The sequence below is a fragment of the Cibotium barometz genome, chromosome 26 (genome assembly GCF_041138505.1).
Source record: "Cibotium barometz isolate CiBa-2024 chromosome 26, ASM4113850v1, whole genome shotgun sequence".
Lineage (NCBI taxonomy): Eukaryota > Viridiplantae > Streptophyta > Polypodiopsida > Cyatheales > Cibotiaceae > Cibotium > Cibotium barometz.
Genome location: NC_141071.1, coordinates 27,669,183 through 27,688,154, shown reverse-complemented (window position 1 = coordinate 27,688,154; position 18,972 = coordinate 27,669,183). Strand labels below are relative to the sequence as shown.

General features: G+C 38.7%; 1 protein-coding gene across 1 annotated transcript; it reads right to left on the bottom strand.

Moving 5' to 3' along the window:
• Window positions 1-17,542: 17,542 nt before the first annotated feature.
• Window positions 17,543-18,643, bottom strand: LOC147623834 (uncharacterized). The gene has a single exon (XM_086820805.1). The coding sequence runs from the start codon at window positions 18,548-18,550 to the stop codon at window positions 17,543-17,545; it is 1,008 nt and encodes a 335-aa protein (XP_086676931.1). The 5' UTR covers window positions 18,551-18,643.
• Window positions 18,644-18,972: the final 329 nt, after the last annotated feature.

The window sequence follows — 18,972 nt, the reverse complement described above, 5'->3', positions numbered from 1 at the left end:
CTTGTGCTTGAGAGTCAAGATGACATATCTTTGCCCTCGCATAGACCAAACTGTAATTTAATCTATCGCTTGTCAATCTTCCATTTTCTCATAATGGTCTCATGAACTATGTAAACTCTCCATCTCTATGGTTGCAGATGTGTATCCCTCATCTTATGAGGAGTGGCAGCCAGTTGAGTGCATCATTGGAATTATGAATGTGGTTCATGCACACATTGGGTGGTCAGCTACACTATGGGGGGAGGAGCAACAAAAGCCTTGTAGATGCAGGTATCTTTTTCTATGATCATTTCTACCGTTTGCTAAACAAGAAACAAAATTGTGGCCGCTTGGAAGAGCTACCTTTGCAAGCTGAGTGGAACTACATGGATTAGCCTATCCCAAACTCTATCCCAAACTCCTCAGTAATGGAGTCAGAAAGGAGCAAGCTCTTTAAGGATGTGCAATGCTCTCTACGAGGGAGAACTCCAACTCTTGTAGTGAAAATTGTGGTTTATCTACCAATTACTATGTTTGTGGAGCTTTTTAGCTTATTCTTCCAGGTGAAGATAGCATATCCCCAACTGAAGCACTCTAGGGCATCACCCCATATGAAGCTTTTCATGGACTCAAGTTTCAGGTACATCATCTCAAAATACTTGAAGCAGCCAGGTGTATGCTAAGGGAGAAGAACCTCTTCAACACCTATCGGGTTAAAGCTATCAGCATAGGATGCTACTTGATGAATAGATCCCTACTGAAGCACTCCAGGGCATCACCCTGTGAGATCCCTATCCCCACTGCGCAATGAATTCAGGGGTGCTAGCAGTGGAAGTAGCACTTCTTGCACGGGGCAGGGTCCCACACTTGGGGCCTCGCCCCCACCACACGGATATCCCGACAAGAGACTAATCCATCGGTTCTTCCAAAATAGAACCCGGAAAAACTTCCCTTGCCCGGAAAGCACGAGCGATTCCTCCAGGATAACTTTTCTCTAACGTAGTCAAAAGCCTTAACTAACTGAACTGATCTGAGCGAACCCGTAAGTCCCATAGTCAGATCAGGGAAAAGATTGCACTTGGATCATAGAGACCAACGCTTTTTTCCTCATTGAGAGGCACAACCATTGATTCTTTTCCATAGAACAATTTTTGTCCGAGATTTACTTCATCTCTCGTACCATAACAGAATTGAGTCTCAATTTAGGGATCCATCAGTCCAGCCAGTCCCATGGGTTAGCCAACCACTATAATGATGGGATCCAATTAGGAATTTGGTTAGGTTTGTCCCGGGTACCAGGGAAAAGAGTTCCCATGCCCCCTAGCCGGCCGGATATTCATGCAAACTTAAACTAGTCACACCACTTACACACCCAATATGAAATTGCCTTTTTCACAGAATCAGCTATCTTTAAAAACAATCATTTAATGAAACCATGGTGTCACTGATCATAATCCTCAAAATCTCTGGTTAAATTCTTATTTCCAATCATTCCTTCATCCGTGTACCTATGGCATCATTGGCAAACAGAACGCTCACCACCTATCCACTCAAGGGCCTTTTCGATAGTTCCTAGCTCATAGTAACCGGCAATATGTTCACATATCAAAATGGAATCTCTGTTGAAGATCAGCAACATCAACCAACGGATCCATATAAAAGAGCCATGGACTCATCCGTTGAGGACCAGCAAGGTCAATCAACCAGATCCATGCCTGAATTCAGAAAATAGCTCTTACTCATTGTTCCAATATCTTCCATGACGCACGTGTGGGTATCGTCGGTGACCCAGAGCCCGAGCACCGTATGATCAGCACCCTCTAGGATCCTTCGCAAGTCACATAGCGCTTCACTCATAGGCCGCTTCCTTTGTCCCTCATCCACTGTACCGGAAGCTCACCATTTAAATCAAACCGAGGCTGGTGAAGACCTCGACCGACCTTGCTACGCGAGACGTCCTTCGTTCAGCAGTTGCAACTTTAACAGATAGGTCTCCACGACCTCATTCACAAGACAGTCAAAATGCTTCCCCAACATTCTTGACATAAAATAGTCATTTAAAAACAGATTTCACATACAAATACAGTTCTAACAATATTTCCATCTTTTCTAATCACTCCACATCCTTTCACATTAGTCCCCATCTTTTCTCATCTTCCCACAAATTTTTTTCTTCACCGATCATTATCATATCACATCATTCCCACATCAAATCACATCCAATCGCAACATCCACACATCAATCCACATCATCCATACATCCATCCATATCATCCACATCATCCATACATCCATCCACGTCAATCCACATTATCCACGCATCCATCCGCATCTTCCATACATTCATCCACATCAATCCACATCATCCATACATACATCCACATCAATCCACATTATCCATACATCCATCCACATCAATCCACATTATCCACACATCAATCCACATCATCCATACATCCATTCACGTCAATCCACATTATCCACACATCAACCCACATCATCCATACATCCATCCACATCATCCACATCAATCCACATTATCCACACATCAATCCACATCAATCCACATTCATTTCACAAGTATTCCTATTCTCATCTAATCACATCTTTTTCTGTCTCATCACTTCTTTTATTAATTCTTTATCACTTTTTTTTATTACTTTCATAAAGGCTAATGTATGAGTAGATGCCCATGAGTTGTCAAATTGTCCATTTTGGAGGTCATTTATGAAAGGATGTAAAGGGGTGTCATAAAAAGGTTGACTTTTTTTATTCCCACTTACCTTTTTGGAAAAATGCCCATATCTCCTTAGTTTAAAATTCAAAAAATATCTCCCCTAAACAAGGAAATTCGAATTTCTCACTAGACTCCCAAAAAAAAAATGGTTCACACGTGAACCATTTTCTACACTCTCACGCCTTAAGAGTTCATGCCAAATAAATAAATAAAATTGGTTCACGTCCTAAGTGGTTCACGACATGAACCAGTAAGTGTTTCACGGCATGAAACAATCTCGCGTTAAAAAATCAAATTTAATTTCTCCGTGAAGTCCGGTTCATGGCGTGAAACCCTAAGCATTTCACGGCATGAAACACTAAGTATCTCACAGTGTGAAATAGTCCCAAAAAGAAAAAATCAAAAATCGGTTCACAACATCTTAAGCGGTTCACAACGTGAATGCTTAAGTGTTTCACAGCGTGAAACAGTCCCCGCACGTGCCAAAAAAAATAAAATTAAACTTTTCCATGAAGTCTGGTTCACATGGTGAAACACTAAGAATTTCACGGCGTGAAGCACTAGGCATCTCACAACGTGTAATAGTCCCAAAAAAAAAATCGATAAATTTCATGAAGACCGCTTCACGCTGTGAACTGCACCCTACTAGTTCATGACGTGAAAGGGGGTCTGTCGGCCAAAAAAAAAGGACTCTAGAAAACACCCCTGTTTGGAGGCTGGTATCTCCTAAACCGTGAATCCGATGAGGACGCTCTAGTGCTCATCGGAAAGCCGACATTGAGCTCTTCAAATTTGGTTGACGTCCGAAGTCAAAATCAATCATTTTGGCCTTTGACCAATATCCTCAAAATTCGACCTGAAAAATCGAGGCAAAAAACAGCCCGAAAAGCACTAAAAATCGTAAAAATTAACGTGAAAAAACGACCTCGAACTATATTCGGCCTACTTTTTGAGGGTCTAAACGACAAAATCACAAATGACTCATAGAGACAAAATCTATGCTCCTTCACTTGTTGATTCATTCCCTATGGACGGATTATGAAGAGGATTAGAGTTGAGGAAGGTGGTTTTATGGTTTTCAAAAACCCACTAATGGTTTTTCATCTTGCTTTACCCTTTGGGTAAAAGATTGGTGGGAAATTCTTGTCCAATGGTTAAAAACAAGCCTTCTTTCAACCATACATAAACATAAACATATTTTTCTTCAAATTAAATTATTATTTTTAACCAAAATCAAACAAATTACCAAAATCACCTGTACCTTTGACTCTTTTTCACCTCTTTGTCCACAAGTCTTTGACTGGCTTCAAGAAGATTGAATTAAACCAAAGCTTTGATACCATTGTCACCATGGGACCCTTTTGTACTTCTTGAAGAAATAATTAAAAACTCATAAAACACATTAAAAATTAAAACAAAGACTTGAATTTAATTGATATCAAAGAGCATAGCATAGCATAAGACAAGAGAAATAGAGTAACATCACCATCAAGACAACATTGGGTGCAATCTCCCCCCCCCCATGCCGTGTAGCTCCACTTCCATGAGATGAGTATTTAGAGAATTGTATTCATAAAAATAGCCCAAGGATCTAATAATAGATGTGCGTACAAATTAGGCTTGCTTTTCCCACTTTTGGGGTATTGTGTTACATATTTTTAACCATATGAAGTCTCCTAAGGTTTGTACATATAAAAATCTTTACCCAAATATAATTGCTAATGGGCCTTGTTACATGAAATAAATTTGTGCACATTTGCACATATAATAATCTTGTGCACATTCGCACATTCCATTAAGCTGATTTCTGTACAAATTAATTTAAACATAATTTTCTACGATTATTGATTCATCAAAAATATGATAAAATATATACATGTAACAATGTTGTTGAAGGCAACCAGCCAAGCCCTAGAGAAGTTGTCATACCAAGAAGCTCTCCATCGTTTTGGTGGTCTTCAACCCAAGACCCTAGGAAGACCCCAAGTTGTGCCCACTGGCCCTTCCATGGATTGGGCAAGCTGTCGACGACCAGTCCTAGGAGCCTTGGCCAGTCTGCCGACACAGGGCCAGGGCTCTGCCCGGTCAGTCAACTGTGTCATGTGCACAGAGCGTATCTACCGTGTGCAGCACGCACACAAGACTAGGATCGAGGCTTGGGGTAGCTTGGAGCTAGGCAGGCAGATTGGTGAGCTGGGCTGGGATGGACTGACGGGCGGGCACCCATGTGTGAACGCCCAGTGGTGAGGCCAAGAGCCTACAAAAGGGTGGCCAGGGTTAGTCAGCCAGTCAGAGTCTCGCGAGGCTATGCGAGAGCTCTATGGTAAAGGAGCTTGGATCTAGTGCAGACGTGCACCTGCTTCATTGTTTGCAGCCGAGGCCGGCGTCAGTCTCGAGGCCCACAAGGGTAGCCTCATGGTGGTATGGGACGTCATGGGGTAGAGGCTGATCGATACGTCTAGCTAGTTAGCTCAGCTCGTGGCTCGGTTGTCATGGTTGGGTGGTGAGTCAGGCCTGCACCCCCTTCATGGTTTTATGGCTTTATTTTGTAGGTTTGGAGTCTTGTTTGCAGGTATGCCCTATGAGGAGACCTTGGGGATTTGATAGGCTGAGTGTGGGGTAGTCCCGCACTATTTGTGCATGGCTGTCCAACTGCCTGGAATGATTTAGGTGATCTGTGTATTTGGTCTGTGGGCCGGGTACTAGCATCTTCATGCATGTAGAGAAGGGGCTAGCCCATAAGGCTACCCCAAGAGGGCAGAGCCTTGTGCTCTAGTTGTTGGCATGGGGGAGGTGTAGAACCACCCCCAAGGGGCCAGGAGGGCCCCAGGTTGTGCCCACCAGCCTTGGCTTGGGCAGGAGGGGCTGTCGGCCAGCCCTATGGCCCATGGACAGCCAGCCGACTCGGCCCCAAGAGAAGTTGTTGGCCAGCTATGGAGTAGCCCAGACAGCCAGCTGCCCAGCAACCATCCGGTTTGCTTGGGGTGGCCAAACCATACACAATCAAGGGGAAGCTCCAATCATCTCTCTCTCTCTCTCTCTCTCTCTCTCTCTCTCTCTCTCTCTCTCTCTCCATATCTACTTGATTTTTGTGCGTTATTTTTATCATGAAAGATTGCTGAATTCTGAGCATTGAAGTTATTGATTCGAGCTTGACGCTTCCGCATGTCATACCAGGCAACTCTCCATCATTTTGGTGGTCTTCAGCCTAAGACCCTAGGAACGTGTGGAGTTCAACATTCAACATCACAACAGTTCAGCATTTATAAGTCAGCATTCGATCAAAGTCAGCATCATCCACAGATCTTATTAGATCTCAGTTATAAAACCATCTCATCTAATATAGTTGCATTGCATTTGCATTGAAACCATTCTCTAATATAGCTGCATTGCATTTGCATTGAAATCATTCTCTATCTCTTAAGTATTTTTCGAAGTGCAGTTTAGTTAAGACTAAGGTTGTTTCACTACGATCGATCCCCCGCATGTCACAGATAATCTGTGTATCTGGTTTGCAATTGGATGCCAAACTTCTATAGTGCATGTAGAAAAGGGGGCCAGCCCATAGGGCTACCCCTAAGCAGAGCCTAAGGCTCTTGCAATGGGCATGGGGAAGCTTAGAGCCACCCCAAGGGGCCAGGAAGGCCCCAAGCTATGCCCGCTAGCCCTTGTATGGGTTGGGCAGGTGGTAAGCCAACCCTAGGGGCCTTGGCCCCGTGGGCAGCCGACAGAGCCAGGACCCTGTCCAGCTAGTCGGCTAGTCCTGCACTATTTGTGCAAGACTAGCCATGCACTATTTGTGCATGGCTGCCCAACAACTTGGACACCCTCTCTCTCTCTCTCTCTCTCTCTCTCTCTCTCTCTCTCTCTCTCTCTCTCTCTCTCTCTCTCTCTCTCTCTCTCTCTCTCTCTCTCTCTCTCTCTCTCTCTCTCTCTCTCTCTCTCTCTCTCTCTCTCTATTTTTCTACACATCTACTTTAGTCTTTCAAACAAGGTTGCGAATTATTAGCGTGAATTATCTCTCCGGTGCCTGAGTAGAATCACACTCCTACATAACACCTTTGTGGCTCCAGCCGGCTCTGAACTTTCGCTCGAGTTGTGCGAGGACAAACTTCTTGCTGACCTCGTCCTGGTCCCTGCATTTAAAAATGAAAACTCTATGTTTATTAAACAGTTCAATTACAATTTACAACCATCTCATATTATAATCAAATATCTCTTACCCCCATAGCTTTGTGGACCTCAGGCATATAGAGGTCCATGAGGTCTCGAAGCCGACGGAAAACCTTACCTCCGTCTTGGTCCACTATATGTCCCCACTCGTTGATGGATCACTCTACGCCCACATCCCCTATACAAGATCGTGGCACCAATGGCGGTGGAACTGGCTGCTTGGGCGAATCTGTGCACTCCGCTCATCACTCCTATAAGGAAATTAAAACAAATAGTTATTAGACAGTGAAATAACTAGTATAACATATAAAACATACTTCATACCTGCTCCCGGGTGACAACACCAGGCCCCTGTGTACCTCTCCTTTGTGTCCTAAATAATTGACCAAATATAAGTATTATAGCCATTTTTAAACAAATAATAGCTAAAAAGAGACAAATTATAGAAATTATACATACTCATTTGGTTGCATGGCACCACATCCTGCTCCTGATCCTGATCCTTTAGCACCACGTCCAGCTTTGAATCCTGATCCTCCATGGCCAACTCCAACTCTTGACCCTGACCCTCCTCCTTCTAACCCTCCTACTCTGGATCCTCCTCCTTCTCTGATAGATCTAGAGGTGCCTCGCGAGGGACTACGGGCTGCAAGGAGAAAGAGAGTCGAGTGAGGGTAGCCCCCAACTCATCAACGCTCAACACATTATACTCTCCCACATCCATACACATGCAGAAGGCGATTGTATCTAAACCTATAAGCATACACTCACAATCCACTAGTACATATACGCAAGATAAAACATTCACACAAGCACCATCATCACATTCTAAGTAAAATATAGCATACTCAAATACAACTCCAAATGCCACCAACGGCAATAACAATAACATAATATATCTTATAACGTCAAGAACGGCAACAACATAATATCAAACTATCAAGGATATAAAGCCGATAGTTCCATTAAACTATAGAAACAATATATTATAAAAGAGTACTTTAAGGATTGCATGTTCCTAAACATTCTGTTGAGCCCGCTGCACTATATTAGCGAGCTCAACACAAGCTCTTGTTTCCTGAGTGGAATTAATTAGCTGATTTTGTTTTCACTCAGTGATGGCCTCTGAAAGCTTCGTCTGTGCTTTATTCAAGTCGACTAGAAATGTCCCGCCACACACTATTGTGCCCCGATAAAGATTCGCAACATATTGTTTCCTTTTGAAGAGCTGTGCAGTAAGCATCGATGTTGTCTTCATATGTGTAGGTCAACATGATATCATTAACAATCTTTGTGTGTCTCAGGTCTAACCATTGAATATAAACCTGTGCAATTACTTACTTTGATTAAGCATTAATGGATTTTCCCACATAATATACTATGACCAATAAGTTGCAGTGACATTGAGGTCTAGACCATATCACCTAGAGCACTATATGGTTTATGAGGTCATGGAGGATCCAGACAAACTGTAAGATTCCTCCCCAGCCCTTCAAGATGTCCAATATCTTCCCCTGTAAAATCAATCGCCTTTTCAGGATTAATAATAAAAGATCTTGTTTCTACCTGTTTTGGCCTAGAGAGAGAAAATGTTCTAGAGAGAGATAACTCAGTTTTTCGATATCTTTGGATGGAAAAATATCCTTTCTTATTAAAATAAATTCCCCAGAAATAGAAGTTTAAAAAGAATTTCCTAAGGTGCATTGGAAATAAATTATAATCTGCTAAAAAGACCTTAGCCTAAGGGTCCAGATTTTCTGAAAATTTTAGATTAAGGTTTTGAGGGGCCAATCAGATTAATCCAAATGTAGGGAGAGGAGATAAATTGAAGAAATAAAGAATCCCCCCCCAAAAAAAATGAGTAAATACTCACATAAGATGAAGAGTGAACTAAGGACCAAAGGAAATACTAAAAAAAAGAATTTTTGACACCTCAGAGTGGGGATTCCCCCTCATGAAGGAGGCACCTATTTCACATGTGTGGAGGAGTTTTAAACTCTCAAATAATGAGATATTTCATCTCTCCTCTCTCCTAATTCAAGTCTAGTTTCAAAAAGTAACTTAAACTGACCCAAAAATGATCAAAAATTGACTAAACTGATCTGGAAAATTCTAGAATCAGCTTGCTTGGTTTGAGGCTCACTTTTTCCTATAAATAGAAGCCTCCCCCTTTGTAAAAGCTTAATAGTGTTTATGCACTGTTACTCTACTCCTCCCCAGAGCCAAAAACATTGAATTCACTTGATAATTCACTTATTTTTGACTAATTCCTCTACAAAGAATTGGTGGCCACTCTTGATCCAAACAAGAGTAGAACCCTCAATCCCTCAAGCCAAAGGAAAGCTCACAAAACTCCATGTAAGTTAATAATTCTACTTTTTTTTAATTCTAATCTATGGTTTTTTGAATTCTTTGCTTTTTAATGTGAATATGGTTGTTAAGCCTTGATGAAAAGGCTTCCCCCTTCTCTTCATGAATTTCAACCTTTCTTTATCCTAAAATGAGAAACAAATAAATTAAGTTAAACTTTTCCTATTGATTACTCTTTAGAAGTGAAAATTTGATTAGATTAGAGTGCTTTATTTCATCTTGGGATAAATTTTAAAGTAAATTTAGAATGTAAAAATTGAGAAATGGTGAGCTATACAAAGTAGGTTATGGCAAAATTTTCTTAAATTTTGTGGAAATAAGTTTTATCTTTATGTTATTCAAAAAGAATAATCCCCACCGTTTGTGCATTCTAAAAGAAATTCTTTTTATTTTAAAAGTGTTATTCCTATTTTATGCATAAATAGATGCATAAAAAAGTGTTATTTTCATTAGATTCAATTTCTATGCATAGAAAGATGCATATTGGATATTTTTTTATTATAAAAGTGTTACTTTCATTAGATTTAAATTCTATGCATGGAAAGATGCATAAAAGAAAAAAAAATTATTATAAAAGTGTTACTTTCATTAGATTTAAATTCTATGCATGAAAAGATGCATAAAAGAAAAAAAAATTATTATAAAAGTGTTACTTTCATTAGATTTAAATTCTATGCATGGAAAGATGCATAAGAGAAGTTTTTTTATTATAAAAGTGTTATTTTCATTAGATTCAAATTCTATGCATATTGGATATTTTAAAGTGTTATTTTCATTAGATTCAAATTCTATGCATAGAAATATACATATTGGATATTGCATAGAAATATGCATATTTCTATTGCATAGAAATATGCATATTGGATATTTTAAACTTTTCCTATTGATTACTCTTTAGAAGTGAAAAATTGATTAGATTAGAGTGCTTTATTTCATCTTGGGATAAATTTTAAAGTAAATTTAGAATGTAAAAATTGAGAAATGGTGAGCCATACAAAGTAGGTTATGGCAAAATTTTCTTAAATTTTGTAAAAATAAGTTTTATCTTTATGTTATTCAAAAAGAATAATCCCCACCGTTTGTGCATTCTAAAAGAAATTCTTTTTATTTTAAAAGTATTTTTCCTATTTTATGCATAAATAGATGCATAAAAGGATTTTCTTTTATATAAAAGTGTTATTTTCATTAGATTCAATTTCTATGCATAGAAAGATGCATATTGGATATTTTTTTAATTATAAAAGTGTTACTTTCATTAGATTTGAATTCTATGCATGGAAAGATGCATAAAAGTATTTTTATTATTATAAAAGTGTTACTTTTATTAGATTTAAATTCTATGCATGGAAAGATGCATAAAAGAAACGTTTTTATTATAAAAGTGTTACTTTCATTAGATTTAAATTCTATGCATGGAAAGATGCATAAAAGAATTCTATGCATGGAAAGATGCATAAAAGAATTTTTTATTATTATAAAAGTGTTATTTTCATTAGATTCAAATTCTATGCATAGAAATATGTATATTGGATATTTTTTTATTATAAAAGTGTTATTTTCATTAGATTCAATTTCTATGTATAGAAAGATGCATATTGGATATTTTTTTTATTATAAAAGTGTTATTTTCATTAGATTCAATTTCTATGCATAGAAAGATGCATATTGGATATTTTTTTTATTATAAAAGTGTTATTTTCATTAGAATAAATTTCTATGCATAGAAAGATGCATATTCGATATTTTTATTATTATAAAAGTGTTATTTTCATTAGATTCAATTTCTATGCATAGAAAGATGCATATTGGATAATTTTTTATTATAAAAGTGTTATTTTTATTAGATTTAATTTCTATGCATGGAAAGATGCATAAAAGAAATTTTTTATTATAAAAGTGTTATTTTCATTGAATTCAATTTCTATGCGCTCAGCTCACTGGGCGGGGGGGCAGGGTCGTGGCACGGCACGGCTCTAGGGTTTTGTGTGACGACACAGCCGGAGGGAGTGGTGGATGGTCGGCTAGGATAATGTTGTCGGCCTGTTTGTCTGAGATCCCACTGCCCCCTCTGCGCACCAGCGGATTCCCGGTTGGTAGCAGCGGAAGTAGCTTCCTAAAAAACGGGGACGATTCCACCTTTTTGAATTTCCTAACGAATTTTCTAACGGGGTCAAGAGACTAAACTAACCTTCATCTGATTAAACTAGATAGAAGGAAAACTATTACAGACTTAACTTGAAGAAATCAATGCTTTTTTCCTAATTGAATCACGCACAGCCGTTGATCTATTCATTTGAGAAGTCTTATTTAATAACTCGAGTTCTAAGCGTATTCATATTAATCAATTTTATTATTAAAACTCTACTGATTCCAGCCTAACCCCATCCGGCCCATGGGTTAGCCACCGCCTAACCACTGGAATTGGTAGAACTAGACAAGTACTCACCCACCCATAATTGAATGCCTTGCTTAACTTTTGCTTTAGAATACAGATACGCACACACTCCTCTTTAAACTTTAACTTATAAAACAATCCATTGACAAACAATTATTGGTTATAGATGTCATAACTCAAAATTTCCATCCAATCCTTGTTTCTCAACAAAAACAGTATCACTCTATTGAGACCAGCTGGTCAGCAAACGAGATCCAGGTTTAATAGATTACAATAAACATTGGTCCATCATACAATATCTTTCTCGACATACGCATGGGTGTCCTCGGCGCCGCGAGCCCGTGCATCGCCTGGTCAGAACCCTCCAGGATCCTCCTTAGGTGTCCTGGCACTTCACTCAGGGACCGCTTCGTCCGCCCTCATCCATCGTACCGAAAGCGCTCCATTTTAACCATACCGAGGCTGGTCAAGCTTTGCCGCATGAGCTTTTCTTTGAACACTCCCCGCCAGCTGTTGCAACCGAACTTCCCTTAGAAAAACACATATACCAAATGCTCCCTCCAGCATTCTGGCGTAAGTCAGTCCTTTAAGAAAACAGGGTTTCTATGCAAGTTTTCAGTTTTGATTTTCTTTTGAATACAATGAGTATACCTTAAATTCGCGTCCCCAAAACTTCTTGATCATAGGTATGAATTCCAAAATAGAATTCCTCGAATTCTGTAACCTTGATCCTCATATCAATTCAAAGGGTCTCAACTGCACCAGCGAGCTCAGTACGAGCTCTTGTTTTCTAAGTGGAATCAATTAGGTGATTTTGTTTCCACTCAATGATGGCCTCTGAAAGCTTCATTTGTGCTTTCTTCACGTTAGCAAGAGTTATCCCGCCACACGCTATTGTGCCCCGATAAAGATCCACACTCCTAGAGGACCAATTCTTCTCACCATAAGTTGATTCTCCAAACTCTGATTTGGACCACACAGGGAATGGGACTTCTTACTCAATGGAGACTTACTTTGGGAGATGATCAACCTATCTACATCACCTCACCTTCACCACCTTTGCCATCACGATTGCCCTCTCTGACTTTACACATCAGCATTTACTACTGGCCACACCTTGGGGCAGCAGCCTGCTCTGCTACAACATAGTACTTCAACGTTTTACAATTGGCTACACTTGTTCTGCCTTCTCACGGGCTTGCATTGGTTAGGTTCAACGATTGATCCACAACTTTCTGTGGGCTGGTGAGGATAGATTTGCAGCAAGTTTACTATGAGCTTGGGATCATCTTATACCAAGCAGCACTTCGAGAGGTGGTCGGGGTCGAAGGCTCGCGTGTCGGTGGATGCAGTGGCACTCCGAGGTGGTAGTGGAAGCGGAAGATGAGGTGATGTAGGTTTTGGTGACAAGGGTGCTATGGTACCTAAGGTGGTAGATGAAGAGCACAGAGGGCTACTGTCCTGAGTAGTGTAGTACCATTCAGGTACCATAGCACCCTTGTCACGAGAGTTTACATCATCATCTACATCATTCATCACTTCATCTTCCGTTGCCACTACCACCCCAAAGTGCCTCTGCATTCCGAGGTGGTAGTGACACCGACCACCTCTCGGAGTGCTTTGCCTCACATCGACCGCCTGCGAGCCTTCGACACCGACCACCTCTTGCAGTGCTACTTGGTCTGAGCTCGTTGTAAACTGGTTGCAAATGTGTCCTCACCACCCCACATAAAGTTGTGGATCAATCGTTAAACCTAACTACTATAGGCCCGTGAGAAGGCCCACCAAGAAGTGATATACCACATGGTTGCAAGAAGAACCTAGTATGCCAACCACTATCTGGCTGTCTAAGGAAAGCCTCGTTGAACTCCAATATAGTAGCTTCTTCTAATTGCTCAAAAGAAAAGGGGCTAACTGATACTCCAAGGAGATATCGATGCCCACCTGGCATAGGAGAACTGATGTTTTTATTGTCATGTAGTAGACCATTCTAAGTCGAAGTGTCCCAAGAATTTCAATAGTGAGTGAACCATAGGGCACACTCTAGCTAGTAGTAGCACACCAATTCTAGCTTCCATAGTAACTAGGTTTGAAGCTTAATAAACTAGGGTCTCAACCTTGGGCAAGGTCGAAAAGCTAAGCATGAGGGGGTCTCACCTACTATCCATATTGGTGTGCTTCAAAGTTCACCAGCTAGTCCTATGAGTGGAGAATACTATCTGGCTAGTAGTTATTCGGCTTTAGTCGAGGAGACTATGAATTTTGAGTTGTTTAAGGCTGGGGGGCATCTAAATGATTACTTGGTCACACTTCTTTTGGATTGTGGTAGTACCAAGGATGTCATTTTTGAACAAGTGGCTCAGAGTCTAAGTTGGAAGTTTCTCTGATCGATAGGATTTGTGTCAAACATGACTCACAATGTCAAGCACTCAGTTAAGAATGCACTGTTAAACATGACTCACAATGTCAAGCACTCAGTTAAGAACACACTGTTAAACATCAAGAAAAATAAATTCACTAGAGATTACATTTTTTTGCAAGCCATGGCTTGAACATCGACTCAAGAGGTTTAAAAAAGTATCTCTCGCTAGTGGTAGCATGTCGAGGATCATGAGTGTTCATCTACTCATAATGTGGTGTGTGGCACAAAAATTGACTCATCACATACGCAAACGACATAGGGGACACAAGGCACAAAAGAGAAGGTTGGCGGCAACAAGTAGAGGAGTGTAAAATTCTAGGGCATGTGTGTGCAAAGTTTGATGCCAATCCGATATGATTTACATGGTCATGCATACATGTATGTGAGTAGCCGGGGACTTGCCTAGCTAGGCAGCCAAGTACAGAGCTTGCCCACACAAGGTGGCCAAGCACAGAGGAGGTTACAAGCAACCAAGCACACAGAGAAAGCTGCAAGGGCCTTGTAAATCTTGTAAATGTGGAAAAATTAGAACAAAGCAAATGTTAAGGAGCATTACTTGGATGGAGGGAAGGTGCGAACGGGCGGCGAGCGCTGCTCGATTGTCTGCTTGACATGAGCTGAGAACGTAGATGGCTCCTACGAATTCATGGGAGCCATTTGATTTGTTTTTTTTTTAAATTTCCCAGTCCGTCGCTTACCTGACGTCTATATACGTGACATCATGTAAGTGACGCTTTGCAGTATGCAGTCGTCACGCTAATGTCGTCGTGTAAATGATGCTAAATGAACCACATTTGCCAACGGAACATTAGTTGATTTCAAACATGTCGCTTAAGCGACGTGTTTGGAAAAACCCATCATTTTGGCACGTTGCTAGGGGGGTTTTGTTCTAGTGGATGGCCTTGTTGCTAGCTTACTTATGGCTAATGTCCTTTTTTTGGGGGGGGGGGGGGGGGATTTGTCCTACTCACAAGAGGATCCCCCCTTGTACACATTGCTTGCATGGGGGCCCTTTTGTTTAAATGCATCCATGCCAAAAATGTGTAGCAAAGAGGAAACTCAAGCCCATGAATGACCAAATTTGGATACTCTAGCCACTCCTTGAGTCACAATTTGTTTGCAATAGTTGTATTAAGAAGGGTCATAATCTTATGTTTCATGGGGGCCTTCCAAAAAAGTGAACAGCAAGCAAGGGGCTCATAGAGACAAAATGACCCTTCAAAAAAATATAATGGGCCATTTAAGCACTTTCCCACTCTATTGTTTTCCTTTGCTTCTATGAATGTTGTAAAGCCTTTTATTCTTTTGACTTGAATATATTCTAGTTGATTTGTCTTTTAAAAAAAAGGTTCTCTCAAAGCTAAGAACAACAACGTGCACCTAGCCTTGTTTTCCAAGTTTAAAACAAAACATATGTCACATGTGGCTTAAACCCTTGCAGAATTTCTAACAACATTCGTGTGCTGCCCACGTACCCAAGTAATATAAAGTGGCTAGTTTTTATTATGCAAGTTATGAATAATTAAGGTGTAATATGTTGATATATTGATTGTTATCATAGAAATATTACAATATTGAATAATGTAATTTAAAACAATAGTTATTATAAAAAACATACAATTTGTATATAAGTATAGTTATATAATTGATACAATAACACAATATATAGTTACTTATATATAATTAATGTATATAATATAAATTATTGATATATAAAAAATAAGTAAAAATTAAAGAATATAGTAATTATCTGTATTACATGTAATCGCATGGTACAATAATTATCTATATTACATGTAATCATATGATACAATAATTATATATATTACATGTAATTACACATAATAGTAATTAATATGCTCCCAATATAATGCTAATTCAATAATGAAAGTGCTAAATGATAAACATTGTACATTCATACTATCTTCTAACAGCATGATGTCACTATTAGTATTGATATAATAATATTATTTGAGAGAGAGAGAGAGAGAGAGAGAGAGAGAGAGAGAGAGAGAGAGAGAGAGAGAGTTTAAAGATAAGAAAAAGAAAAATAAAAGAGAGATAATTTTGCTCCAAAAAAATTCCTCTTATCATATTTAGATTCAACTTGTTTAAAGATTCTCAAGATTGTGACTCCCTCTTCAATCGTACATCTCTCCATACTATGTATGTAATGCCCACTTTATATAGCATACAAGATCTTGTGTCCTTTTTGGAACTATGCCACCAAAGAAAAAATAGAAGTTCTTTTTAGCCAAATGGTTATTTTAAGACACCCTCCATAAAGCGTTGGGCTATTTTATCGCTTGAAGTTACTAGTTTTGAGTTAAAAATTTAATTTTGCCAAGAAAATACATGCAAGCACATAAGATAGAAAATAGCATGTTGTTTTCATGATTTCGATTTTCATAGATAGAAACTTTAAGAGATTAGCCTATTGTTTCCATACATTCAATTTCCATATTTGCCAACCTATCTATATTCATTCCATGATATTGGCTCTTGTTTTTTAACCCATGTGTTCCATGCCTAAGCTTGCTTGTGTAGGTTTGTAAATCATCTCCATAATCCCTCACTTTCTCTCCCTCCTTTTCCTTGATGATATAGATCTTATGCAATTATGGTGGTGTCTTCATCTTATACCTCTTGTACTTCTTCATAAAGGTCACCTTCGTTTCTTGCTAAGGATTGATAGTACTAGATGTCTAGATGGAGAACCAATTTTGTGCCTTAGAGTGCATGTAAAAAATGCATGTATATCTAGCGATGTGTCTCCATTTTGCTAACGAGGCAATGCTGGGAAGTGTGATAGTTAAGATCAACATCCTTCCTCTTGAGGCTAATGGGGTCCATGGGTCAAGGCCTAACAAGGTCTGCGGCGGCGGGCAATTATTTATTTGGGCATTCCCTTAGTTTTCAATTACCTTGTGCTTGGTTAAAAGAGAATAAAGCTGAAAGCTAAGCTAAGGGTTAGGTGTGGGAAAAACTATAGCATTGCTGATAGCTATGACATTGGCAACAATAGCATCATTGTAAATCAAACACAAATGAGGACACATTGCTGAGGACATATGAATACATTGAGGAATTAGGAAGGTGCAAGTGAGAGTGTAAGGGGCGATCACTACATGAGAGAGAGAGAGAGAGAGAGAGAGAGAGAGAGAGAGAGAGTCTTACAATATGGTAGCCAAGCTAGCTGACCGCATAGTGGACACCTCTCTCTAAGGTAGCGAAATCGTCTAATAAATGTGATGTATAGATATATTTTCATCTAATAATTTTGGCTTAATCAGTCTACTATTCACTCTACTATTCGGAAAAAATTATAACTCTACTTTTAAAAAGAGGACGACAAAAAAAACCATAGATATTTTTTATTTTTCATGACAAAAATTCCTATGGATTCACATTTGAGAAAAACATAATAAAAATGTCATTTATTGATATTTCAAGTGATTACAATACCCTAATTTTTTTTCTGTAATAAAGGAATATATTCTAGCTTGTGGATGTTCTCCTCATTGTCACTATCATCAACTTCGATATCAATTGGAATGTCTTTATCTTTTTCAATTTCTTTACCCGGTCTATGTGTTTGCTCTTCCTCCATTATTTCAATTGTTTGCTTATTTGTCTTATATAAATTCTCTACTATTTCATTTTCATTAAAGGCATACCTCAAATCGTCAACTTCATTCTCATTTCTTTTCCATCTGTTCATAAACCAATCTAATCTTGGATGTGAAGCATCAAAATTTTGTTTATTAATAAAAATATCAAAGATATCTTTCATTGTTGTGTTGGATGGGTATACCATTGTCCTCCATAAAGCATCAACTTTTTGAAGCTCCATTCCTCTTCCTTGATATGGTGTTATCCAATTAGAAGACGGGTAGTACTTTCCTGTCTTGATCATTTTATGAATGGTGGTGTAGAAATTATTGCCTAAAGGATGCTTTAAATAGAACTTCCAAAACATCAATGCTCTATCAAAAATGTTTGTTGGAGTAAGACAAACTTTGTTCTTCAAATCATCTGCACCATATTGCATGTAAATTTCTATTCCCTTTGAAATATCTTCAGCACTAATATTATGCGACACATTTTTATAATGAGGCTTATCAATATCTTTCATACAATAGCCTATCATACCATGAAATGTGTGCATGTTCTTCTGCCTTAATGCTCTACACATTATAATGCCACCAATGGGATTATTCTTATCCCAACCAAGATACTTTTTTATGAGCTTATTAACTGCAATTATTGACTTTGCATGAATTCTAATGACCATTTGATAATGTAAATGGAAAACTGTGCCTCCTCTTTCCAATGAGCAACTACCAGCAAGGCATTCCTTAGTGATAAAATCATGAAGATTATTTAGTAATGCTTCATCAATGTCACTACCACCTAATGATATTGTCACACTTAGCTCAAGCACTTTCAAGTTGACATTGGATTGATCTAACATTGCATCTTCATTAGATAACTTCTTTGGTCTTCCACGATTTTTCTTAGGTTCTATGCTTGAAACTTCATGGCTTTCATTAGTTGAATTTATAAATTTTCCAATCGTTGATTCTCTTGCTCTTTTTTTCATTTTTGACATTTCACTACATAAAATATAAGAAAAAATAGGTTAATAATTCAGAATACATATAGTCAAATTAGTGATAAAATAATAATAAATGAATAAATTTAAAATTTAAAATGTTTGTTATCAAAAAACATACATGAAATTGGACGTCGTATATGACAGAACCTTGTGCTAGCAAGAAGAGTTGAAACAAAGACGCATAATCTTAATCTGTTGTAAGCAAATTATTTATTAATCAATTTCATTATTTTTGTCCACTCAAAAGTTTTTGAAAAATAAAAAAATTATCTGGTCCT